General features: G+C 35.8%; 1 protein-coding gene across 4 annotated transcripts in view; it reads right to left on the reverse strand.

Annotated features, from left to right (window-relative positions):
- The window catches only part of PPP1R12A (protein phosphatase 1 regulatory subunit 12A), a 156,156-nt gene that overhangs the window by 84,929 nt on the left and 44,017 nt on the right, over nt 1-27,210 (reverse strand). For all 4 annotated transcript variants that reach the window (XM_008056230.2, XM_021711434.1, XM_008056229.2 and 1 more), the window contains exon 2: nt 10,549-10,679. In XM_008056230.2, the coding sequence (XP_008054421.1) occupies nt 10,549-10,679 (131 nt within the window). The remainder of the gene's footprint in view (nt 1-10,548; nt 10,680-27,210) is intronic.

The raw sequence follows: 27,210 nt of genomic DNA on the forward strand, positions 1-27,210 counted from the left end.
CAGTGGTGGGAAACTATGAGGGGTAGGGAGGGGAAGGGAGGTGGGATTAACGGTAGTCAATATGTCTGGGGACGGGGAGACACCCCTTATCAGCAAGGGTGCCTGAACGATACATATTTGCATACCTAACCTTTAACTGTACCCCACAATTTTAAAATAAAAAATATGTTTATATATATATATATATATATATATATATATATATATATATATATATATATAAAAAGAACCCCACCTATCCCCATACACAAAAATCAACTCTAAATGGATCAAAGACCTAAACATAAAACCTCAAGCTTTTAAGATTCTTAGAAAATGCAGGAGACACCCTTATGGAAGTTGGAAACTGGTAACCAATTCCTGACTAAAACTTCAAGTGCCCATGCCATAAGAGATAAGACAGACATTTAACCTCATGAAACTGACAAGCTTCTGCAAGGCCAAAGAAACCATCAAGAGAGCAGGGAGACAGCCCACAGACTGGGAAAAAATATTTGCCAACTGTATGTCTGACAAAGGTCTAACATCTAGGATCTACAGGGAACTCAAACAGGCTGAAAAGAAAAAAAACAAAACAGCCCCATTATAGAGTGGGCAAAAGATTGAATAGACACTTCTCAAAAGAAGACATACAAGCAGCCAACAGACACATGAAAAAATGCTCAGCTTCACTAGTCTCAAAGAAATGCAAATTAAAAATCACACTGAAATACCACCTAATTTCAGTCAGGATGACCATCATCAATGACTCAAAAAAAACAACAGATGCTGGAGAGGATATGGGGAAACGGGAACACTTCTACACTGTTGGTGGGAGTGCAAACTAATATAACTTCTGTGGAAGTTTGTGGAAAATAGTTTGGTGATTTCCTAAAAGATCTAAAAGTCAGCCTTCCATATGACCCCGCAATCTCCCTACAGGGTATATACATGGAGGAACTCAAATCACTATGAAAAAGATACCTGCACACACGTTTATTGCAGCATTGTTCCCAATAACAAAAACTGTGCTGCCGATCAAAAGAGAACTGGATTTAAAAAATGCAGTACATATACATGATGGAATATTACACAGTCATAAAGAAGGACAAAATTATGAACTTCACAGCAACCTGCATGGACTTAGAATCTATAATACCAAGTGACCTATCACAGAAACAAAGAACTGAGTATTATGTGTTCTCACTTATAAGTGGAACTTGAACAATTACCCTAAAACTAAAAAAAGAATTGACAATAGTGGGAAACTGCCAGGGGAGGGCGGAGCTGGGATTGGCAGTAGTGGGAAACTGCAGGAGGAGGGGCACACACCTCATCAACAAGGGTACCTGCATAATGAACATTTGTATACCTAACCCTGAATTGTACCCCATGTCGTTAAAATAAAAAAAAAGCAGTGACAAAAATTATATCATGAATAGCAGCTAAGTATCTGCCACATATCGTGTCAAGTTTCTTATATACATGATTTCATTTAACCTTCATAATAATCTTACAAACTTGGAATAAGTATGAGTATTTCCATTCTATGAATGAGGAAACAAAGGCTCAGAGAAGTTGGTAATTTGTCCAAAGTTAAAAGCAATTACTTGACAGAATTAAAGTTTAAACAGAGTTGTCTGACTCCTGAGACTGAGCTCTTAACTACAATACAGAATTCTGTTTCTTGAAGAGAAGGAAGTAAGGCTTATTTTCTTAAATTTGGCAAGAATTTCTGAAATTATGGAATTGTCTACTTTTTGTAATAAAATTTTTAAATATGTGGGGTACAATTCAGGGTTGGCATACAAATGGTCATTGTACAGGTAAAGTCTGGGCCTCTCTTTGGTCCCCACGTCACCTGGTTTGAGATCACATACCCTTATTGATTAAGTGTGCCCCCCACCCCTTCCCTGGCAGTTTCCCACTGCTACCAATCCCTTTCTTGTAGTATTATAATTGTTCAAGGTCCACTTATGAGTGAGAACATGTGGTTCTCATTTCTTTGTTTCTGTGATAGATCACTCAGTAATACAGACTCTAAATCCATCCAAGTTGCTGCGAAGTTCATAATTTTGTCCTTCTTTATGGCTGCGTAATATTCCATTGTGTGTATGTATCACATTTTTTTATTCAGTCCACTTTCAATGGGCAACATGGTTGGTTCCATGTTTTTGAATAATGCTGCAATAAACATGTATGTACATGTATCTTCTTCATAGAGCAATTTGAATTCCTCTGGGTATATTCCCAGAAAGGGGAATGCTGGGTCGAATGGAAGGTCAATATTTAGATCTTATAGGAATCACCACACTGTTTTCCACAGAGGTTGTACTAGTTTACACTGAAATTGAGACATTACATAAACCAATAACAACCCAGGATATCGACCCATCATAAGAAAAAGACCCACAAAAAAAGTCCTGGACCAGATGGCTTTCCAGTGGAGTTCTATAAAACATACAAAGCGGAGTGTAAGTATACAAGTTTTCCAAGCAATCAAGAAAAATGAAACTGTCCCCAAATTGTTTTATGAGGCTAACATCACACTGATACTCAAACCAGGTAAAGATCCAACAAAAAAAGAGAGCTACAGGCCAATATCCCTGATGAACATAGATGCAAAAATACTCAACAAGATTCTAGCAAATCAGATTCAAAAACACATCTCAAAAATCGTCCACTATGATCAAGTAGGCTTCATCCTGGGATGCAAGGCTGGTTCAACATCTGCAAGACCATAATGTAATTAAACACAACAACAGAGGTAAACACAAGAACCACATGATTATATAACTAGATCTAGAAAAAGTTTTCGATAAAATCCAGCATTCTTTCTTGATAAAAACTCTTGAATACCTTGGCATAGAGGGAACATACCTCAAAATAATAAAAGTCATCTACTATATACCCACAGTCAACATATTGCTAAACAGACAATAATTGGAAGCATTTCCCTTGAAAACTGGAACAAGGCAAGGCTACTCACTTTCACCCCTCCTGTTCAACATAGTGTTAGAAGTCCTAGCTAGAGCAATCAGACAAGAGAAGGAAATCAGGGATATCCAAATAGGAAAAGAGGAAGTCAAGTTATCCCTCTTTGCTGATGATATGATTCTATACCTCAAAAATCCAAGAGAATCTATTAAACACTTTCTTGTGTCAATAAAGGACTTTGGCAAAGTCTCAGGGTACGAAATCAATGTGCAAGACAGTCACATGCTTATACACCAACAACAAAGAGGCGGAGAACCAAACAAAAAATACAATCCCATTCACAATAGCAACAATAACAAAAAAAAATGAAATACCTCAGCAACCTCCTAACCAGAGAAGTGAAAGACCGTTACAATGAAAACTACAAAACACTGCTCAAAGAAATCACAGATGACACAAACAAATGGAAAAATATTTCATGCTCATGGACTGAAAGAATCAACATTGTTAAGATGTTCATCCTACCCAAGGCAAAGTATAGATTTAACCCAATATGCATTAATTACCAACATCATTCTTCTCAGACCTGGAAATGACAATACAGATATTCATATGAAAACATCAACAACCACAAATACCCAAAACAATCTTCAGCAAAAGAAACAAGGCTGGAGATATCACACTTCCAGACTTAAAACTTTATTATAAAGCTACAATAATCAGAAGCGTCTATTTTCAAAGCACCAAAAATAACATTATTGAATGCCAGACAGAGAAATCAGCAGATGCAAAGACCATGAAGCAAGATGCCTAATTTATTTAAAGGCTCAGTAAGATAAGTGTGGCTATAGAACAGGACCTGGAAAAGAGTGGAGGATAGAGTCAGAGAGTTGACAGGGGGCAAAACTATAGCCTTGCAGGCATCCAGAACTCTGACTTCTACCCTGAATGCAGTATAAATCGTTTGATAGGCTTTGACTAAAAATGTAATGGTATTTGACTTGAAATTTTTTAAAAGGATCACACTGGCTGCTGTGAGGAAAACAGGGAGAAGATGAAAGTTATGCTCAGGATAAGGCAACTGCACTAAAACAACAGTGCCCAGGATCAGGGAGAAATGAAAGAGGTGATGAAAAAGAGATATTGGATCTATTTTGAAGGTTGAGCCAACAGAAATCTTGAAGACTCTGTTTATGGGGAAAAGGTCATAATGAAGAAGAAAAGCCAAGCCATAAATAAGCGACCAAAAATATTTTAAAGTTATCATATCCTTAAATAGTTGATTCGCTGGGCAGGCTCGGTGGCTCAGCCTGTAATCCCAGTACTTTGGGAGGCCGAGGCAAGTGGATTGCTTGAGCCCGCAAGTACGAGACCAGCCCAGGAAACTTGGAGAGACCTCATCTCTACATAAAAAAAAACAAAACAAAAAAAAACTTGATTCTTTAATGAAAGAAACAAAGTTAATGACGTTCTTTCCAGGCTGCAAATTAGACCATGAAACTGTCGCTGAGTGTAATACTACAAACATTTTATACAAAGATATAAAATCTTCAACAGCAGTTTCTTTAAAATTAGTCCAAACAAGAAGAAAAATATATTAAATGTACTAACTGATCAATATTCTACTCTCCATTCAATGAAACCATATCATGCTAAGCTAATATAGGACAAATTCTCCCCTTATATTGAAAAATTTAACACTAAAGCTACTCAAAAGCATTCCATAAATATTTGTAGCAGAAGTCTAAAAAAAAAAAAATGTACTGATGAGGCAAAAACAAAGAAAAAAAAATATCAGATAACAATTACATCAATAACCAAAATGTTTAAACAAGGCATGTAAGTTTTCTTGTTCATATTACAAAATGTTTTTCAGATAAACATAAAAATTCCCATAATTTGCAAGAATAAAAAAAGACAACTCTAAGACTAAAACTGTAGTAATTCAATTAAACATTCATTAGTCATTTAAGAGGGACAGGATGAACAAACTATAATGACACACTATACAATGGAGTACTACCACTGAAAAGGATGATTATCATTATCTCTATTCCACTAGAAAGTGACCCCCAGAATAGAGTATTGGGTGGACAAAAAGCAAAGAGGAGAAATATGTGTGTGATATTCTATCATTTTTAAAATTAATAATATTTACATTTTAAGAGCAATCTGAAATATTTTAGAGAATAGATACCAATAGAGTATGGGAGGAAATAGGGTGGCAGAGTGGATACTGTCATTGGAACTATTTTATATAAATTATAAAACCATATTAAATTTTTAAAAAGTAAACTCTCAAATGAATTCAGCCTATAGTAATTTGATGGTATATTCCAAGTTGGATGCCTTAGAGACAAAAAGAAATGTCCCCCAAAGACAAAACAAAACCCTCAAAAACAAAACTTCAAACTGCTTTTAAATCATATTGTTGTGTTGGTGGTGGTGGTATTATTATAGTCAGTCTAATGTATGGGTAATATATGATGAAGAAAGTTAGTAATCATAAAGAGAAAGAGATAGTGACTCAAGATAGAAGAGGTTAAAGAAATACACCTTCGTGATGATTTTGACCCCAAACCAATGACCAATTCAGTAGCAATGAACATACTTAGCACTCCATTACAAGGAACAGGGCTCCTTGGAAAAAATAGGGATTCCAAGCCTTGGGCAGGAGGAAATGTAAAAGATGAGCCTGGAAGATTTTGTCATCTAAGAGAATAAGTAAGCTTTTAAAGACCACATTATCTTGGTCATGTCCCAAGGGTTTAGAAGTCAACTTGAAGAGACTCTCAATGACCAAAGATGGTACAACATGCTCAATGATGAAGAGAAAAACAGCAATGGGTTAAAACACATGACTATGCTCAAATGCATTAGCTCCTAATGTTACTTAAATCGCTAAAAAAAAAGTTCCTACTGAAGGAAGATGGTGAGCAAACTCATTATTTTAAAAACCAGTATACAACAGGAAAGAATAAAAAACATATCCTATCTTTCCTATAAAAACTGTACTTGGGGTAACCAAATAGTAGACATGAGAAAGTTTCTTTTTAAAAATATTCAAGTCAAGCCAGGTGCAGTGGCTCAAGTCTGTAATCCCAGAACTTTGGGAAGTCGAGGTGAGGGGATTGCCTGAATAACTTGGCAAGATCTCATCTCTATAATGAATCAAAAAATTAGTTGGGCCTGGTAGCATGCACTTATAGTTCTGGCTACTTGGAAGGTGGAGGCAGAAGGATCGCCTGAGCCCAGTAGGTCGACGCTAGGGTGACTGTGAGCGTGCCACTGCACTCCAGCCTTGGCGATGGAGTGAGACTTCTACTCAAAAAACAAAACAAAACAAAAGCCAATAAATAAAAAATGACAAAATAAAAAGGCTGTGTTGTATAGCTCCTATACATTCATCTAACTGTTTCTTTCAAGGACTTGGTTTTCAACGCTTTGCATATAATAGTTTAAATTTATAATCCAGTTGTAGTTTATGGTTATAGAGTCATTACTAACTGATATACTAGAACACTAAATTGCATACGTGTTTCTTGGGTTCCATAATCATTTGCCTTTTCTGGTATGTCCAAAGTCATACTATTCAATTTTACTTTGCATCCATAGTTAATAACATTAATACTGTAATATTTAGGGAAGAATATGCCTTGATGTGACAAGAAAAATTTTATACTGCCTACGTCAGTTTGCTATGGCTACCATAAACAAAATACCACAGGTTGGATGACTTAAATAGAAACAAGTTTTTTCATAGTTCTGGAGTCTAGAAGTCTAAGATCACGGTGTCAGCAGATCTGGTTTCTTCAGAAGCCTCTATCCTTACCTGGTAGATGGCTGCCTTCTTGCTGTTTCTTCATATGGCCTCTTTCCTCTATGCAAGGGACCCTGCTGTCTTTTTTTGTGTGCAAATGTCCTTCTCTTACAAGAATACCAGTCAGGCTGGATTAGAAACAACTTTTTTGGCCTCATTTTAACTTACTCATCTCTTTAAAGGTCCCTTATCCAAATATAGTCACATTCTGAGGTAATGAGGCTAGGGCCGCAATATATGAACTTTGGGTGAAACTATTCAGACCATAACACTGTTGATTCAGCACACCAAAGGGAAAAAATGAGGTTAATACAAACATTTAAATATCTGATCTGATACAGAGTAGGAGTACAAATATTAATGGCATAATTTAAAAAATGTTAAGCAATGTATTAATTAATATTTCTAAGAATGAAAAACTCAATATAAGCCGTACTTATTGAAACAATGCATATGCTGTTCATAGCATCATAGCATGGGGCACCCAAACTCACCTTGTTTATTTGTCCTCCATTCCACTCTGGAAAAGAGACATTATTAAACAACCTCTATTTTTAGTTTATCCTAAGATCTTTTTAAGGGTAAGAAAAGGTTGAGGACAATTATCTTAATGAAAAGGTGACATAATTGGGCCAGAATATGAAGAGCCATCACTCATTATATCTGTTTACCTGGCTCCTGCTAAACTACAGACCAAATGTAAAATTGTTAAATGTCTAGAAATGAAACTGGAACCTGACATTCTTTATCCTATTATCGCCAAAAGAGATAAAAAAAATTAGAACTCAATGTTCCCTAATCATCTTTAAATCCTCAGAGTAAACCACTTTAGGCTTAATGGCTCACTTAAATAGGGATGAATTAGTATTATTTTGTGCATCATGCAGTTGGTAAAGAAGCATGTAAATAACTACCATGTTAGAGATGAGGATGAATCATCCAAGAACATCAGAAAGGTTTCCTGGAAGAAGTGACCCTTATATAAACTGCATGCTGAAGAGTTTGGTAGGAGATGGTCAAGTACAGCAAGCAGGCAAATAAACCACTATGAGAAAAGACACACCAAAATTAACCAGCAGCAAATGCTGGAGAACTAAAAGTAGTCCAGTATTTACAGATTTAAAAAATGTGAAATGGAACACTATATGAGCACTAAGAGCTAGGAAGAAGTTAGATCATTATCATTTTATAAAGAATCTTAAATCACAGAGGCTAGGTTGGTTGACCACAGACACAAAACTAATAAATGGCAGAACCAGGATTTGCAACAAATTTAAGTCCAAAATACTTCAGTTAGTAGAATGACCACATGCCCCAGTTTTCCTAGGACAACCCTTGTTTATAACTACTGTCTCTATGTCATTATTATAAGGGCATTCTTTCACCCCTATAAGACACTCTGACCCAAGGAATATTTTCATCCTATCTCTTAAGCCACCATGCTATTATTTTTTCCATACCCAAGAAAATAGGGTATCATTAACTTCTCTAACTCATTAGTGAAATTAATTGCTGAAAGAGATTATGCTGATAAAAATAATTGGTCATTTGGAAGGATTTTGGACTATCATCACCTTATTAAAAAACTCAGTATATACTAAATTGCCTTTTATAAAAATATTGTTATTATTCTAAAAAAGAATCTCAGACACCAAAAAGAGCAAAAAAGGAAAATGCACCATTCTTCTAGTCTTAATTAGAACTATAGACTGAAACACTTCGGTTATACCATAGCCATAAATTCAAACTGCCTACTGACAGATTAGCAAACCCTGAGTCAACCTTGGCCAGAAAAGTCACTTTTGTTAGTACTAGTCCTGTGAAGCACATATTCCTTATCCTCCCTCCACTACTGACAATATTAACAAAAACTGTGTACCCTTCCTCATACTTATTTGCTGGCGTGTAAAAGCTAATGCCAGATATCTACTTTTGTCAGCCAGAACATGGACAAATGACTAAGCCTGGGCCAATTCTCTTTAGGAGAATCTTCAGAATGCAGAGGGCTCTCTGGAGGAAGGTTTTCCTCCTTGATATCTGCAGAATATAGAGAAGATATTTTCTATCTCCAACCCACTTTTCACTTTTGGATGTGAATATATAAAAAACACAATTCTGGAGTTGTGGTAACCATCTTGTAACCATGAAGAGACAAGGCTATCAACAAAGTCCATATCTAAGAAATTCAAAAGAAGAAAAAAATAGATCCCAGGCCCTTGCTGACATCACTGAGCACCTTAATAAACTTGAATGCCCTTCCTCTAAACATAAACTATCCTGTATGACAAATGCTCTTATTCTGTAGGTCATTTAAAATTGGATATCCTGTTACTTGCAGCTAAAAGCATTCCAAATGAAACACTGGTCTATGATCCAATCAAGTCAATACAAGGAAATTATTCAGGACAATCATTACTACCTTTTCAAACTTGGAAGCATGAATTAAAAAAGGAAACACAAGGATCAAACACCTGAAGAAAGAGGCTGAATTTTCATTTTCCTAAAGGTAGATAAAAAGGATAATGGTCAAAAGTCAATGTATACTATCTCCTATGTGCCAGATGCTATGCATGATGAATTACCACAGTTAATCCTCACAACAAACCTAGGAAATACTATTTCCATTTTGCAGAGGAGAAAACGGAAGCTTAGAAAAGTTAAACAACTTGCCAAGGTCACACCCCTCAACAGTGGTTGAGGAAGCATTCATAATCCACATCAATTTATTACAGAGTTAAGTATCTAATCTTTAAGTATAGTTAAAGATAAATGCACAATTACCCATTTTTTTTCTAGGAAGAAGAAATCTAAGTTTTCTGATGAGCATGAAAAGTACAAAATGGAGGTAAAGTACTTGAGAATCATGATTATAAGTTTGAACAACCACTATTGTTTTGCAATGGCAAAAGTCTTCTTCAGTTTACATATAAGAAAATTAAGACTCAGAAAGATGAAACAAATCACTGAAACATGTAGAGCAATTAGTAATAAAACTCAAATAACTCATCTTCTGATTTGCAAGTCAAGAGTAATTTTTTCATTTCACTATTCACTGTTTCTCCCTTAAAACTGACATATCAGATCTCCAATATATCTGAGGAAAAAAACTGAAATATACAGATATTTATAGAATAGAATTCCATATTTAATATTTTATTAGTTGATAAACTTTTATGTAAGCAGAGGCACAACAAAACTGTTTGTGGTGTGGATACAAAGGAGTAAGAAAAAATAAAATAACTTAATTAAAGCTTCTTTCAGGATATCTTGTTAAATGCTTTAAAAAATCAGATTATCTTGAAAAGTATCTATACATTAAAAGTAGCCAACCATAAGATGACTATTTCTTACTGAATGTTCTAAAAAAATATATTTTTAGAAAATAATCTTAAGAAAAATGAAGTAAGCAGACTAGCAGGAGAACTTCATATCATATTCTTCCTACAGCAGAATAGCCCAATTGAGAATTATTGTTAACTTCTCCTAACAATTCATGATTATATAGAATGGACTAGATTGCTTAATGTTAACACTGAATCATGCTCAAAAAAAAAAAAAAAAAAAAAAAAGATGAGGATAGAAAATGTTTACAATTACTAATGTTAATACAAAGTACCAAAGTCCAAAGAAGGTGAAGAGACACAAAGAAGATTAGATACTAAGAGATTCAATGTTTGGATTTCCAAGAACCACTTATTTCTTTCTTGGAATTAAGGTAATATAAGAGTTTGCTCATTTATCTTTAACTATGAATTCCTATAAAATCTCGGTTCTCTAAAATAGTATTAGGACAAAACACAGAACTAGCTTACTCTGCAATATCGAGATATCCACAGGAAGCAGCTGCATGTAGTGGTATCCAGCCTTCATTATCAGGTTGATTAATATTTGCTCCATTTTCTACCAGAAACTTCACCATATCAACATTGTCATCAATACAAGCCTAAAAACAAAACAGAAGCATGGTTGGAAAAAAAATTAAATCAACACTCCAAATAATACACCAATAGAATAACATTCCTACGTTGTAGCTTTTATAATATATTATAAATATTCTCTGTAAATTAATCTGCTATCTTGATTGTACTGTCATCAAATAGACCAATGATACTAAGTAAATCATAAGAGTCTTTGCTAAGATACACATACAGCAGTACTGTATGTGACTAGATTCCTTATGGCAACCCAATTAGGAAAACAAGGACATATTAAAATAAAAATGATCAAAACATTATAATTAAGTACAAATAACATCCTCTATAGCGGGTGTTCTCAAAATGTGGTCTGTTCAGGGAAGAGCTCAAGATCCTTTCAGGGAGTTGAGGTCAAAACAATTTTCAAAATAAAACTAAGATGTCATTTTCGTTTTTCACTATGTTGATATATGTACTTGATGGTATAAAAGCACTAGTGGCAAAACTGCATGTGCCTTAACACGAAAGCAAGGCAGGGCAAAACAAAAAGAATAGCCTCTCCCAGCAGTCACCGTACTGACCACTATGTACTCAAAGCTAAAAAAAAAAAAAAAAAAAAAAAAAAAAAGGTTTTTTCAATCATGAGTGTCCTTGATCATGCAGTATCAAATCTTGATCCTATTATGCATATCTTAATATTCTGTGAAACAAGATGGGTAATATGTGTTAAAGTACTTGCAAATATGATGACTGTCTTAAGGAAAAACACTTGTTAAACTGAGATGCAAGCTAACTAGCCACTTTTCCATGGACTATTATGTCTACTTAAATGATAAACTCGGGTTAGTAGAACTTGGATTTTGGGCATATATTTTCTTGAAAATAAGTTAAATGAGTATGTCACTACAAGAAAAGCAACTAACAGTATATTTATTGCCAATAATAAATTCAAACTTTCAAGAAGAACTGAATTAGTTATTTTAATTAAAAATGTTATTTATGCAACATGTGTAAATCATTATTTTTTAAATGAATAAATATTTCAAATTCTCCATTTTAATCTCTGAAACTATAAATATTAATACATATATCCTACGTAAATGAAAGTTCACCGAGATCATCAATAATTCAAAAAGTTTTAAAAATAAAGGGGGGAGCACAGTTCACCAGCAAGGGTACCCGCATAATGAACATTTGTATACCTAACCCTGAATTATACCCCACATCTTTAAAAATAAAAATTTTAAAAAGAAAAAAGATGACAACCAACAGATGAACATAAATGGAAATAAGTAAAGCAAATTACAAATTGGTAAATAAATGCTGGTGGGGTTCTAATGAAAAAATTGAAAAAATAAATAAGAAGGGAACTTCTTTTACCAACTCAACTTTGTGTCAGGTAGTATGAGAGGTGCTTTATCTATTTTCCTGGTTTATATATTTTATCCTCACAAAAACCATCTCCAAGGTGCCATGGAGCTCACTGTCCTCCACAGTTGTACGGTCACTATGCTCCAGCCACAGCAGGTACCTTTCTTTCCCTTGACCAGGCACCTCAAGGTCTTTATACTTGCGATTCTCATGGTCAGGAATGCTCTGCCCCCTAGATCTAGGCATGCTGATTCCTTTTCCTCACACAAGTCTCAATGTAAATGTTTCTTCTTCAGGAAGGCTCTCCTAGACCTCTTTTAAAGTAATTTCTACTATTCTATCACATTATTAATAATACCAATACCCACAATTTTCTTATTTATATCTATTTTCTACCTTTACTAGAATGTAAACTGTAATTTTCAAATTAGGAATACTCAACCTATATGTGATGAATACAATATAAACACTAAACATATGCCATGAGATAGACTGTATTCATAGATATATCTATTTACTCTGAGAAGGCTTTCTAGAATTGGCACTATTCACAACCATTATAATATAAGCCCCATTGAGACGTAATCCCCATGTATTGCCAGAATCCCTGCTTAAGAATGTGAAGTCTGTACCATGTACAATTTGACTTAAGGACTTGGAAAAGGGGACTGAAATTCACTCAGAGACTCTTTCTTAGTTAAGAGTTATTATTACTTTTTTTCCCTCCTAATTCACACAAAGTCACTATTTGCCCAGAACAGCAAGTAAGCGGCTTTTTTTTCCTCATAGGGATAAAATATGGTAAAGAAGCTAGTCAGTTCCTGATTCTCATCTATGATAAGCATAGTAACTGACATACAACTAAGAGTAAATGAGTGAATGACTATCTGTGCATTTTTAAAATGTGGTTCCAACCTAGCAATAAAAGGTAAATGTAAGCATGCTTTAAGACGCATTATAAGCTTTTTTTCTTTCAATGAATGGACATGTTTGACAGAGAAATGCCTCTGTAAGCAAACCTTGAGAATATGTTATTAGAAAATGTTTCTTTCTCCACTGGTACCTATTAGGACAAGAAATGCAGCAATAAAAGGTAAATTTAAGTATGTTTTCTTTTTTAAAAAGTGGTTCTACTGGATTATTAGTGAACGTATTAATGTATATTACTGTCTTGGTTTATTGCTAAGAGATCTCTGTTGGAAAATTAATGTGTTACCTATTTAAATATATAGAAAATTAAGTTTATTTAAGTACCTTTTGAAAGTAATAAAGATTGGTAAGTCATTTAAAAAGTGGTTTTAATGGATTTTGCTGCACATTGACTATCATCATTACTGGTCTCCTTAAGAGGTTTAAAACCTGCACTTTAACACCTACCCATCGCTTAATCACCAAAGGAAATCTCAGTTTGTTTATATTTGGGGGAAAAAAAAACCTATTTCTAGGAATAAGAACACAACAACAAAACAGTAAGATATTAATGGCAGAGAGAGGTATAATTGATGGAGAAAATACTAGAAAGCTTCTTAAGTGCTGTTTCAACCTAAGAAAGACCAGTCTAGAGCTGGCTTATCAGCACTATATATGAGTGATGCATAAATGAGATATCCTGTAACCACGTTTTGAAAATGAAGTCTTTGCTTAACTGTCAGTTTTTGGCAATGTCTCTTCTGGCCACCATATAAATTACAACCTCTTGCCCAATCATTTGATATTCTGGGTATCTGCTTTATTTTTTTCCATACAATTTATGACCATAACATACTACATATTTTTGTTATTTGTTTGTTAACCATCTGTTTACTCCACTCCCAGCATGAGGACTGATGAAAGGAGGAATTTTGCTGTGTCACCAGTACTTTGCACAGTTCTTGGTATGTGTTAGAGTTTTGGTAAATGAATGAATGAATGCAGGAGGAAGCTAAGCTCCAAAGAGATTAAATAGATTGAATAAGTTACACAGGTTGGGTGTCTAACACAGATGTCTCAAATTCCAAAAACTACGCTCTTTCTACATACTACTTTACACAGATGTCCCTAGATTATCAACAAATTTCTCATCTATCTGAAATCTTTGCAACAAGGTATCACACATTTTATTTTATTTTCTTCCGAGTTGGAGTCTCACTCTGTCGCCCAGACTGGAATGCAGTGGCACACTCCCGGCCACCACAGCCTCGACCTGCTGGGCTCCGGCGATCCTTCCTCCACAGCCTTCCAAGTAGCTGGAACTACAGGCATGCGCTACCACGCCCAGCTAATTTTTTGATTTATTGTAGAGATGGGGTCTCGCCAAGTTGCCCAGGCGGGTCTTGAACCCGCAGGCTCAGGCAATCCACTCACCTCAGCCTCCCAAAGCACTGGGATTACAGGCTGAGCTACCGAGCCTGGCTTACATTTGAAATACTTAATAAGTAATTACTACATAAATTAAACCAATTTTTCTTTAGCTACCAAAATAAATGTTTTTTGTAGACTGTCCCTAAAGAAGAAAATGACAAAGTTTACATCAAGAAAAGCACTATACAATACACTTAAAGTGAAAAGGCTTCAAGGTGAAATCATAGCTTTTAATTCTAGGTTTTAGTTCTGGCTCTCCCACAAGTTTTGTGGCTGTGGACAACTAATTCAAACTTTTGGGGATTTGGTGTCTTTATATGTCAAAGGAAGGAATGAAGCTGTGCAGGGTGGGGAGAGGTTACATATCACAAAAATTTCCTAACATGTTTAAAATTCTTATGTATCCCTGATTCTTACCTCTGGAACAAGCTAAAAGCAACCCAATGGCAGGATCCCAAAGTGCCCAGAACACATCTTACATATAAGGAGACAATAAATGAATATTTAAGTAACATCTATAATGGACTTTGAATACATACTGCTTAAGAAAAGAACTATGTGCTTTTCTTTTTTTTTTTATTTTGGATATGTGGGGTGCAAAATTTCAGAGTTAGATATACTAGTTAGGTATACATAGTTCATTATGCAGATACCCTTGTTGATGAGGTGTGCCTTCCTCTGGCAGTATCCCACTACTGCCAATCCCTTTCATTATAGTATTATGATAGTTGTTTAAGGTCCGCTTATGAGTGAGAACATATGGTACTCAGTTCTTTGTTTCTGTGAGAGATCACTCAGTATTATAGACTCTAAGTCCATCCAAGTTGCTGTTAAACAGTTCATAATTTTGTCCTCTATGGTTGCATAATATTCCATCATGCACATGTACCACATTTTTTAAAATCCAGTCCTCTTTCGATGGGCTTTGGTAAGCTAAGCACAGTTAGTTCCATGTCTTAGCTACTGTGAATAATGCTGCAATAAATATGCGTGTACAGGTATCTTTTTCATAGAGTGATTTGAGTTCCTCTGGGTATATTCCCAGTAGGGGGATTGCGGGGTCATATGGGAGGTTGATTTTTAGACCTGAAAAAAGAACTATGCATTTTCACAGAAGTAGTGGTTAAAGGAAGAAAGAGAAGAGATTTGAGAACCACTGCTATCTCATAACAAAGAAGAAACATAGAAGAATATAGGAAAATGCCCAGAGTATAGTAAGATTTTTCTTGTCTTTTTTTCCCCCAAAGCCTATAGCATCCAATATTCCCAGACAGTATCCTGTCCGAGTACTAACCAGACTCAACTGTGCTTAGTTTCCAAGATCAGACAAGATCAGGCACATTCAGGCTGTACATGACTGTAGACATATTACATTTTCTACAAAGGATATAAATATGGAAATGGGAAAGAATAATAGGATAGGAGAAAATGCCTACAATGTACTAAGTTTTTTAAAAAGTATGCCTATTATTATCAATACTATAAGAAGGGGATTGGCAGTAGTGGGAAACTGTTGGGGGTAGGGGACAGGATTGGTAACTGAGGAAAACTGCTAGGAGAGGGAGGGGCACACCTCATCAACAAGAGTACCTGCATAATCAATGCTTGTATATCTATCCCTGAATTGGACCCCACATCTTTAAAATAAAAAAAAAATAATAAAAAGGAAAAAAAGTATGCCTAATATGATCCACATTTTACTAAAAATATGAAGGACTAAAAGAATGTATTTTGAAGGCTAAAGTAACTGGCTATGAGACTACAATATTTATTTTCTTCCTTAAATATTCCTTTATATTCAAAACATCTACAATGAATAAACAATGTGTGCAAAAAAATAAAATAAAAAGCTTGATTCTTAAATGAAAAGTATTAAATCTATTGTAATGGGGGAAACAACCAAATTGCTGGTGTAAGTGTACAATTCATATATCCACTTCAGAAAACCACCTGACAGTATCTGTTCAAGTTATATAGAATGGGTAAATAAATGAGGTGGAGTGCATGCATGTTGGGGAAGATCCCATTCATGTAGTAGAATCCTTTAAAGTGATTTTTTTAAAAAAAAGAACAATGAATGAAAAGAACAAAAAATTGTTCTCTTCAAAGACATAAAGCTCACATATAAATAGATGAGTAAAAGAAAGTCAATACAAAAGGATTCATGCTGTAGATCTTCAAGGAAAACTAATCTTTGGTGATAAAGCTTGGCATCAGGGTTAAATCTGTGGGAGAATGATGGGAAGAATATGAAGGAACTTCTGAAGGGCTGCAAATATTCTCTTTCTTGGGATAATTTTTGCATAGGCAAACACATATGAAAATATTCATTGAATCACACCCTCAAAAGCTGTGTACTTTACTGAATTATATGTCAATTTAAAAAGCAAAAAAACAAAAAAATTAATAGGATACTATTTATCGAAAGGCTACTACGTATGACTTCCAGTACTAGGTCTTTTACTTATCTTCCTCTAAATTGTACATGCTAAAATCTGTATTGTTTTAGCTTCTATCCTCTACCTCCTGGAGCTCCACATATCAAATGGAATCTCTCTTTTAAACGATAACCTTTTAAATGCTATAAAAACCTCCCCACCCCAAGAATTCTCACATATTTTTTATAGCGAAATGTTCCTAATTCCTTTAGCAACTCTTCATATTATATATACCAAAAAGTACATATGCCAAGGCCCTAGGAATAGAGGGAAGGAAAAACACCATATTATAATTCAGGAGAATGGTCCAAATAACAATGATGACACAAGAGCCATTAAAAGCACTGTGTAGAAAGTAAGAAAATATCACTGAGGACATAAAGAGATCTTCTTGCATTTAAGAGAGTCCTTACAGTTCCAATAAGAAGTACCTATTTGAGTAAAGTTTTAAAGATTACACAGGAGTTCAAGTAGCAATTCAACTGGTAGGAACTTCACTGAACAAAACACTACTGTTTTTAAAAATGAATGGAATAAGCAAACAGCAAGTCATCCAGTGGTATACGGTATCTGTCAAGTTATAAAACAGGAAAAGGCCAGATGCAGTACTCCATGCCTATAATTCCAATACTTTGGGAGGTCAAGGTGAGAAGACCGTTTGAGCTCAGGAGTTCAAGACCTGCCTGGCAACACAGACACCATCTCTACCAAAAAATAAAAAAATCAGTCAAGCATATGGTGACATGTACCTATAGTCCCAGCTACTTGGTAGGCTAGGGTGGAAGGGTTGCCTGAGCTCAGGAGGTCGGGGCTGTGGTAAGCCATGATCGTGCCATTGCATTCCAGTCTGGGTGATAGAGTGAGACCCTGACTCAAGAAATAAAAATAAAAATAAAAAACAGGATAAGATTAGATGGTAAAAGTTCTGACATAATGCAAAGATAAAGTGAATTTCTACTGCACATGGTTTTTAACTTCTTTCTACTCCAACACACAAACAGAACTGGCTCAATTCAGCAGTAGGGGGAAAAAAAAGAAAACATTTTAAAATTTCAAAAAAGATGATTTGAAAGACATTTGGAGTTTTTGAGCAGAGGGGTAACAAAGATCAGATCAGTATTTCAAAAAGATCATAGAAACACTATGAAAAGAAAAGAACTAACAGCAGATACAGGCATATCTTGTTTTATTGAGTCTTAAGGATATTACAGGGTTTTTTAAGAAAACTTCAAGTTAGTGGCAACCCTGCCTTTGGGCAAGTTTAGTGATGCCATTTTTCCAACAACATGTACTTAGATTGGGTCTTTGTGTCACATTTTAATGATTCTCACAATATTTCAAACTTTTTCATTATTATTATATCTGTTATGGCAACCTGTGGACAGTAATCTTTGATTACTATTTTAATTGTTTTGGGGTACCACAAGCTGTACCCATATAAGATGGCAAAATTAATCAATAAATATTGTGTGTGTTACGACTGCCCCACCTACAGGTCATTCCTTCATCACTCCCCTTCTTCTCAAATCTATTCCCTGAGACACAAGAAAATTGAAATTAAGCCAATTAATAACCCTACAATGACAACTAAGTGTTCAAGCAAAAGGAAGAGTCACGTGTCTCTCACTTTAAATTAAAAGCCAGAAATGATTAAACTTAGTGAGGAAGGCATGTCAAAAGCTGATATAAGCCAAAAGTTGGGTCTCTTGTGGCAAACAACCAAATAGTGAATGCAAAGGAAAAGTTATTGAAAGAAATTTAAAGTGCTACTCCATTCTGTGGGTTGTCTCTTTACTCTCTTGAAGGTTTCTTTTGCTGTGCAAAAGCTTTTCAATTGGATAGGTCCCACTTGTCTATCTTAGCTTTAATGGTATTTGCTTTTGGGAACTTAGTCAAGTATTCATTGCCTACTCCTATGTGCATAAGGGTGTTTCTCATATTTTCTTCTGGAATTCTTACAGTATGAGGTTTTACATTTAGGCCTTTGATCCATTTGGAAATTGATTTTTGTATATGGTGACACAAAGGAGTCCAGTTTCCCAGCACCATTTCTTAAATATGGTCACCTTTCCCCAGCGGTTGGTGGCTTTGTTGACAATGAGGTGGTTGAGAGACCATGTTTTTGCTTCAGGAATCTCTGTCCTGTTCTATTGGTCTATGTGTCTATTCTTGTACCAATACCAGCTGTTTTAGTTACTGTAGTCTTGAAATAAAGTTAAAAGTCTACTTTATTTCTTTTGCTGAGGATCGTTTTTTGGCTATTCATGCTCTGTTCTGTTTCCATATGAATTTCTGCATTGCTGTTTCCAGGTCTGAGAAAAACAATGTTGGCAATTTGATGGGTATTGCATTGAATCTGTAGATTGCCTTGGGTAGGATGGACATCTTGACAATATTGATTCTTCCAATCTATTAGCAAGAAATGTTTTTTAATTGGTTTGTGTCTTTGATTTCTTTGAGTGGTGTTTTGCACGTATCTGACAAAGGCCTAACATCCAGGATTTAAAAGGAACTGAAAGGAAGTGAAAGGAAAAAAAAAACAACCCATAAAAAGTGGGCAGAGGACATGAACAGACACTTCTCAAAAGACATACAAGCAGCCAAAAGACACATGAAAAAATGCTCAGCCTCACTAATCGTCAGAGAAATGCAAATCAAAACTACAATAAGATACCACCTAATTCTGGTAAGGATGGTTATCATTAACAAGTCAAAAAACAACAGATGTTGGCACGGGAGCAGTAAATAGCGAATACTTCTACACTGTTCATGGGAGTGCAAACTAGTTCAATCACTATGAAAAGTGGTGTGGCGATTCCAGAACTAAAAACTGACCTTCCATACGATCCAACAATCCCCCTCCTGGGAATACACCCACAGGAACATAAATCGTTCTACAAAAAAGACACCTGCACACACATTTACTGCTGCACTATTCACAATAGCTAAAACATGGAACCACCCCTACTGTCCGTCAAAAGTGTACTGGATAAAGAAAATGTGTACATTTATATAAAAAGAAGGACTACATAGCCACAAAGAAGAACAAAACCATGGACGTCACAACAAATTGGATGGCGTTAGAGAACATCATACTAAGTGATCTATCACAGAACAAAGAACTGAATACCAAATGTTCTCACTCGTAAGTGGGGCCTGAACAATAATCACATTGGAAAAGACTGGCAATCACTGGGCACTCCTAGAGGAAGGAAGAAGAAAGAAACGGGGGGGCACATGACAATACAAAGGGTACCAGGTCCACTACCAGGGGAATGAGGGTCAGTTTGAAGCCCAAACTTCACCTGCATGCAGCCTACCTATGTAGTTATCCTCACTTGTACCCCAGATCTTTATAATAAAATAAAGTGCTACTTCAGTGAACACACATGATAAGAACATGAAACAACCTTATTGCTGATATGGAGTAAGTTTTAGTGGTCTAGGCAGAAAATCAAACCAGTCATAGCATTCCCTTAAGCCAGGGGTCCCCAACCCTCAGTCTGTGCTTGTTAAGAACTGGGCCACACAGTAGGAAGTGAGCTGCAAGGGAGCAGAGCTCTGTCTCCTGTCACATCAGCCTTCTGCCAGATCAGCGGCAGCATTAGATTCTCATAGGAGCTGAACCTTATTGTTAATGGTGCATGTGAGGGGATCTAGGTTGTAGCTCCTTATGAGAATCTAATGCCTAATGATTCTCCCAGCTTCCAATTGCAGAAAAACTGTCTTCCACAAAATCAGTCCCTGACGCCAAAAAAGTTGGAGACCATTGCTTTAAACCAAAACCTAATCCAGACAAAGGTCCTAACTCTCTTCAACTCTATGAAGGCTAAGAGAGGTGAGGAAGACAAGTTTGAAGATAGCAGATGTTGTGGTTCATGAGGTTTCAGGAAAAAGTCTTCTCCATAATAGAAAAGTCCAAGGAAGCAGAAAGTGCTGACAGAGAAGCTGCAGCAAGTTCTCCAGAAGATCTAGCTAAGATCACTGGTAAAGGTGCCTACACTAAACAATAGATTTTCAATGTAGACAAAACAGCCTTCTCCTGAAAGAAGGCATCTAGGACTTTCACAGTCATAGAGAAGTCAATGTCTGTCTTCACAGCATCAAAAGACAGGCTAACAATCTTGTTAGGGGCTATTGTCGCTGGTGACTTGAAGACAGAGGCATAAACCAGGTGTGGTATTGTGCACCTATAGTTCCACTTGGAAGGCTGAGGAGAAAGAATCGCCTGAACCCAGCATGTCGAGACTGTGGTGACTGTGAATGCGCCACTGCACTCCAGTCTGGGCAACAGAGTGAGATCCAACTCAAAAAAAAAAAAAGAAGAAGAAGAAGTTGGAGGCAATGCTCATTGACCATTCAGAAAATTCTAGGGCCCTTGAGAAATTAAGTTAAATCTATTCTGCCTGTGTTCTGTAAAAGGAACAACAAAGCCTGGATGACAGCATATCTACTTTCAGCATGGTTTACTGAATATTTAAAGCCCACTGTTGAGACCTATCGCTCAGAAACAAAGATTCACTTCAAAGTACTACTGCTCATGACAATGCACCTAGTCATGAGCTTTGTTTATAAGGAGAGAGGTATACAAGGAGACTGTTTCTATACTCGGTAACACAATATGTATTCTGCACCCCATGAATCAAATAATCTTATTTAAGAAATACAATTTCAAAAAGTACAGCTGACATAGCTAGTGATTCCTCTGATGGATTCAGACAAAGTACATTAAAAACCTTCTACAAAGGATTGCCCATTCTAGATGCCAGTAAGAACATTCATGAATCATAGGAGGAAGGCAAAATATCAACATTAAAAGGAGTTTGGAAATTTATTCCAACCCTCATGAATGACTTTGAGGGGTTCCAGACTTCAGTTGAGAAAGTAACTGCAGATGTGTTAGAAACAACAAGAGAACTAGAATTAGAAGTAGAGCCTGAAGATGTGACTGGAGTGCTCCAATCTCATAATAAAACTTGAAGGGATGACAAGTTGCTTGTTATGGATGATCAAAGAAAGTGGTTCACTGAGATGAAACCTACTCCTGGTGAACACGTTATGAATACTGTTGAAAAGGAAAAAAAATGCAGAATGTTATGGGGAAAAGCGGCAGGGTTAAAGAGATCTGACTAAAATTTTGAAAGAAATTCTACTGGTGGTAAAATGCTATCAATGGCATCATATGCTACAAAGAAATCTTTCACAAAAGGAAGAAACAATCAATAAGCAAACTTCACTGCTGTCTTATTTTAAGAAACTGCCACAGTCACTCTAACCTTTAATAACCACCACTCTGATCAGTCAGCAGCCAACGTCAAGGCAAGACCCTCTATTGGCAAAAAATTTCAATTTACTGAAGGTTCAAATGAGCACTAACATTTTTTAGCAGTGAGGTATTTTTTCACTAGGGTATATACATTGCTTTTTTTGACATAATGCTATAGCACACTTAACAGACTACAGCATAAACATAACTTTCATATGCACTGGGAAACCAAAATATTTGTGTGACTCATTCCATTGTGGTGGTCTCAAATCACATCCATAGTATTGCCAAGGTATGCTATACTATGAATATGCTAAGAGAAACCTAGGAGAAAATGTGCAAGATTTAATGAAAGACTGCATACAAAGGATAAGAGAAAGAAGCCATTCATGAAGATAAATACCACAGATTCAAGGAGCAGGTTGGGGAAAGAAAGATGATGATTTTACTAGCTTTGGATATGCTAAATTTACAGATGTCTGTATACCTCTTCATCCCACATTTATTTTCAGAGTTCTAATAGATCTGGAGCTCTGAAAAGAAATGTGGGATGAAAATATCGATTTAGAATTACCTGCACAGAAGTAATACTTAAAACAATAGGGCTTGAAATTATTCAAGAATATAATGCAGAGAAGTGATTATAAAAACAGTAAGAAAGGGGTTAAGATTAAATTATGACCAGCATATTCTGCTTGGAAAACAAAGGGACTTGTGGTATTTTATTCAGTCAGTAAAGAGTTAGATACATAAAATTTAAAACATCCACCATCTAGTACAGAAGACAAATTCACAAACAAATAATTATAACAAAAGGAGTGTAAGTACAATTACAGACATGTCCACTGGTTACTATGAGAGCTCAGAAAAAGAACAACTAAGGTAGAATGGCAGTAGTCAGGGAGTATTTCCTGAAAGAGGCTCCATATCTGAGTTTAAAATAAGAAAAAGTGAAAAACAGTTCTAGTATATAAAGATGCAAAGCTGAATATTGTGAGGATAAAGGTAAGTAGAATCCAGAGTACAGTCTTATTAGTCATCTTATGAATAATGCTTTGACACTGAAGATAAAAGATTTTCACAATAAATCAGTAATTCTTGAAGTTTCTCCATTTGGGCCAGGTACAGTGGTTCTATAATACCAGTACTTTGGGCGGCCACGGCAGGAGAACTACCTGAGCCTAAGAGTTTGAGACCAGTCTAGACAACATAGCACGACTTTGTCTCTACAAAAAATAAAAATAAAAATAAATTAGCCAAGCATGGTAGAGCACACCTATAGTCCTGACTACGCAGGAGGCTGAGGTGGAGATCGCCTGAGCCCAGGAGGCAGAGGCTGCGGTGAGCATGATCATGCCACTGCACTCCAGCCTGAGTGACAGAGTGAGACTCCAACTCAAAAAATAAGTAAATTAAAAAGTAAAAGTTTCTCCATCTGAAGAAGATGATTGCACTTTCTCTCCAAAAAAGATATACATACACAAATAGCTATTCTCCCCAAGACAAAACACTGCTAATTTTGATTTTAAATGTCTATGCTTTAAAATCAATATAATGTAAGAAATACCAACAAAAATATCTAAAGCTGTTAACGTTAAATCTGCTTGGTCTTTTGTTTATAAACGTAATATGTTTTTGAAGTGTTTTAAAATAAATTAAATGTTAAAAGCACTACCATGAAATATACATTCTATATCAATCTCAAGTTGTAATATAAATTACTCAAATTGTCCCTCCTGAACATTTATAAAATACATACAAGAAACTGACAAGGCATGTCCATAAAAATACCGTTGCTAAGAGTATCAAAAACTAACACATGCAGCACATTAAGAGACACATGACTTGTTGACTTAAAATATTTGACTAAATTTGGTCAATTTATTGAGCCATATAAAGAAAGAAACAGAACAACTCAAATATACTTCCAAAATCTTATCTGACATGGTATCTTAAGTTTTTCTTGAATGCATATCCCAAGCAATTGCCAATAATAAATGGCTGAGTAAAGACACTTGTGCCATTTAATTCTAGGTACAAGCAACTTGTCAACTTGAATCGCAACTAATTCAACAAACCAGTTTTAAGTACATAAAACTTCTGTTCCACACACATTTACAAGAACAAAGTTGAGAAGCCTGATAACAAAGGGTTGAATAAAGTGGCTATACGATGTTCAAAACAGAGTCTATGGCTTAAAGATAGATTTTGGGAGGGAGCACATTAGGCTGGGCTCAGTGGTTCAGCCTGTAATCCCAGCACTTTGGGAGGCAGGGGCGAGTGGACTGTCTGAGCCCATGGGTTCATGGGCAACTTAATACATTTTCATCCCTCTATAATTACAAAACGTCAAATATTCCTTTTAGTACCTCCTTTGGTACCAATGATTTCTAAGAGGATAATCAAGTTTTAAGGAAATGCAAACCCTAAAACCTTAAAACAAACTTCGTAAACTCATTCATACAAATTATATATGATACAGAAGAACAAAGCAAAAGAAAAGAGTTGTATATAGATGTGATTACAGCCATTTAGATGAAAGTATAGTTAAAGTCAATTACCCGAAATACTTACAATTTGTATCCAATAATTAGTAACAGCTAATTATTGATAGGTAATACGCAAATTAATTATAATATAGAAGTTCTTTTAGTCAGTTTCCACTTCACAGAAACAATTCTTTATGATTCTTCATATAGTAAGAAGCTCAGCTGGGCATGGTGGCTCACGCCCGTAACCCAAGCACTTTGGGAGGCGAGAGGATGCCCACGGGTTCAAGATCAGGCTGAGCAACTTGACGAGACCTCATCTCTACAGTAAATCAAAAAATTAGCTGGGCGTGGTGGCACATGCCTGTAGTTCCAGCTACTTGGTACTTGGAAGGCTGAGGCAGAAGAGTCACCTGAGGCAGAAGAGTCGAGGTTACGGTGGCTGTGAGTGTGCCACTGCACTCCAGCCTGGGCGACTCCAGTCTTGACTCCAACTCAGAAAAGAAAAAGTTCAACTTAATAAAAGCAGAAATTTGTGTATATGCTAGAAAATATTCATGTCCCAGGCATTCAGAGTGACATAAATCTGTCACTGAGTATGTTTAAAGAGGAACTGAAATGGATAATGTCCAAGCAATGTTTTTGTTCTATTTTAAAGAAAACTGAAGATGAACAATCCAAAGGAGGAATTATTGGTGTGATCTTATACAAGAAAGGCTATAAAGAACTCTAAGTAGTACTCATGTACAAAGTAATAAAAAATAAAAACCTTGATCTTATATTAAAAGACTGGCAAGTAAATTAGCAGATATAATTTTAGCAGGCCATCTACTATATTTTGCTATGAAAACAGAGTTCAGCATTTCATTTAAATTGACATTTTCTCACCTTTCTACTGTCTTAATATATAAGCAGGTGGGAAATCTAGATACAAAACAGAAACCTGTCCTCAAAATAAATCAAATATTCAAATGATAGGAAGAATAAATCTAAAACATGGATTATACATAAATGGCTAGACCGTAAGAAATTCTTCATTTGGATAAAGAAAAGTTTAGGCTTATGTATAGTAACCTAAATAGATCATAGGAAACAAGATACTTGACAAAGAGAATACACAATATAGAGAGGGTATCAAAAAAATGTACACACATTTTAAGAAAGGAAAAAGATGTAATAAAATTGTAATACTCGATATATACTGTTGACAATAGATGAATACAAGTCATGTTTGAGTTCTGCAGTTACAAGAGGTGCTCAAAGTGGTTACCATCAGTGTTCAAACACTTCTGATAATGGCAAACTACTGCAGGACTTGTTGCAGCGTGAAGCCTCCTGGATCTTCCCTCGTGCACATCACACACAGTACGATGCATCTCAAAGTTATCAGGAATGCATGAATTGTTAGGCATGTTGGAAGTTCTGTTGCCTACTCACACCTCCATTGCCAATGTACTTTCCAACGTTCTTGAATTTCAAATATCACTTCAAAATGGTTTGACACTCCTCAAAGAACAACTACGCTTTTGCCATGTTGACTGTCCTGCCTGTTGCATGGTGATGCTAGCATTTATTTGATTAACGTCATCTTTTGAGCAAACATCATACTACACATTGCTACTGTAATTCAATTCAACTTCAGAAAGGAATACATAGATAACATCTTTTAAAATGTATATACCTGTTTTTGGCATTCCTGCTATATATCTGCTGACTGAATAAACTAGACACAATTATAAAAATATCTGACAAAAGGATATTTTGAGGACACAAAAAAGAACAACAGTTTCTTTTTTTCTTTTTGAGTCAGAGTCTCACTCTGTCACCCAGGCTAGAGTGCAATGGCACGCTCATGGCCACCCCAGCATCAACCTGCTGGGTTCAGGCGATCCTTCCAAGTAGTCGGAACTACAGGCGCACACTACCACGCATGGCTAATTTTTTGATAGATTGTTGAGACAAGGTCTCACCAAGTTGCCCAGGCTGGTCTCGAACCCCTGGGCTCAGGCAATCCTCTCGCCTCGGCCTCCCAAAGTGCTGGGAATACAGGAACGACGGTTTCTAAGAGAAAAGTAATTTAATCACTGCTTAATCATTCACTCAACAAATATTATGCATTGAATGAGAAAGCCAAAACTAAAAACTGGAATCCATAAATATTCAGGCTAAAATATACTCCTTGTATATTCTTGTTACACAGCTCTGTTATTGCCTTTATTGACAAAGATCTATAATGTTGCAAGTTGAACCTAGAATTTTTGAGGTCAACACTTTTATTTTTGGGAACTTAGTGAGGGAACAGTTTTTCTGCTAGAATTTAGAATACTTAAGTAAATAAAACAAATTGAATTTCCTTATGAATAATTTTTACTGACAGCTTACTATGTACTGAGCCATCCATTCTCGTAGATACAACGACCAGCACTAGAGGGCATGTTCCCGTTTCCTTTATGCACAGCATCTGGCATATAGCAAGCACATAATACAAGTGGAAGTATATCAAAATAAAACACCAACTTCTCCTTAATGAGTAGGCATTTATGATCTCAGTGTGTGTATGTGCACATAAAACTGTTAAGTACTGAGACAAGCTGCCTTTTTTTTTTTAGGTTGGAGTCTCACTCTGTCACCCAGACTGGAGTGCAGTGGCCGCTCC

This window comes from Carlito syrichta, unplaced genomic scaffold (genome assembly GCF_000164805.1).
Source record: "Carlito syrichta isolate Samal-C Ts95f unplaced genomic scaffold, Tarsius_syrichta-2.0.1 Scaffold302292, whole genome shotgun sequence".
Taxonomy (NCBI): Eukaryota; Metazoa; Chordata; class Mammalia; order Primates; family Tarsiidae; genus Carlito; species Carlito syrichta.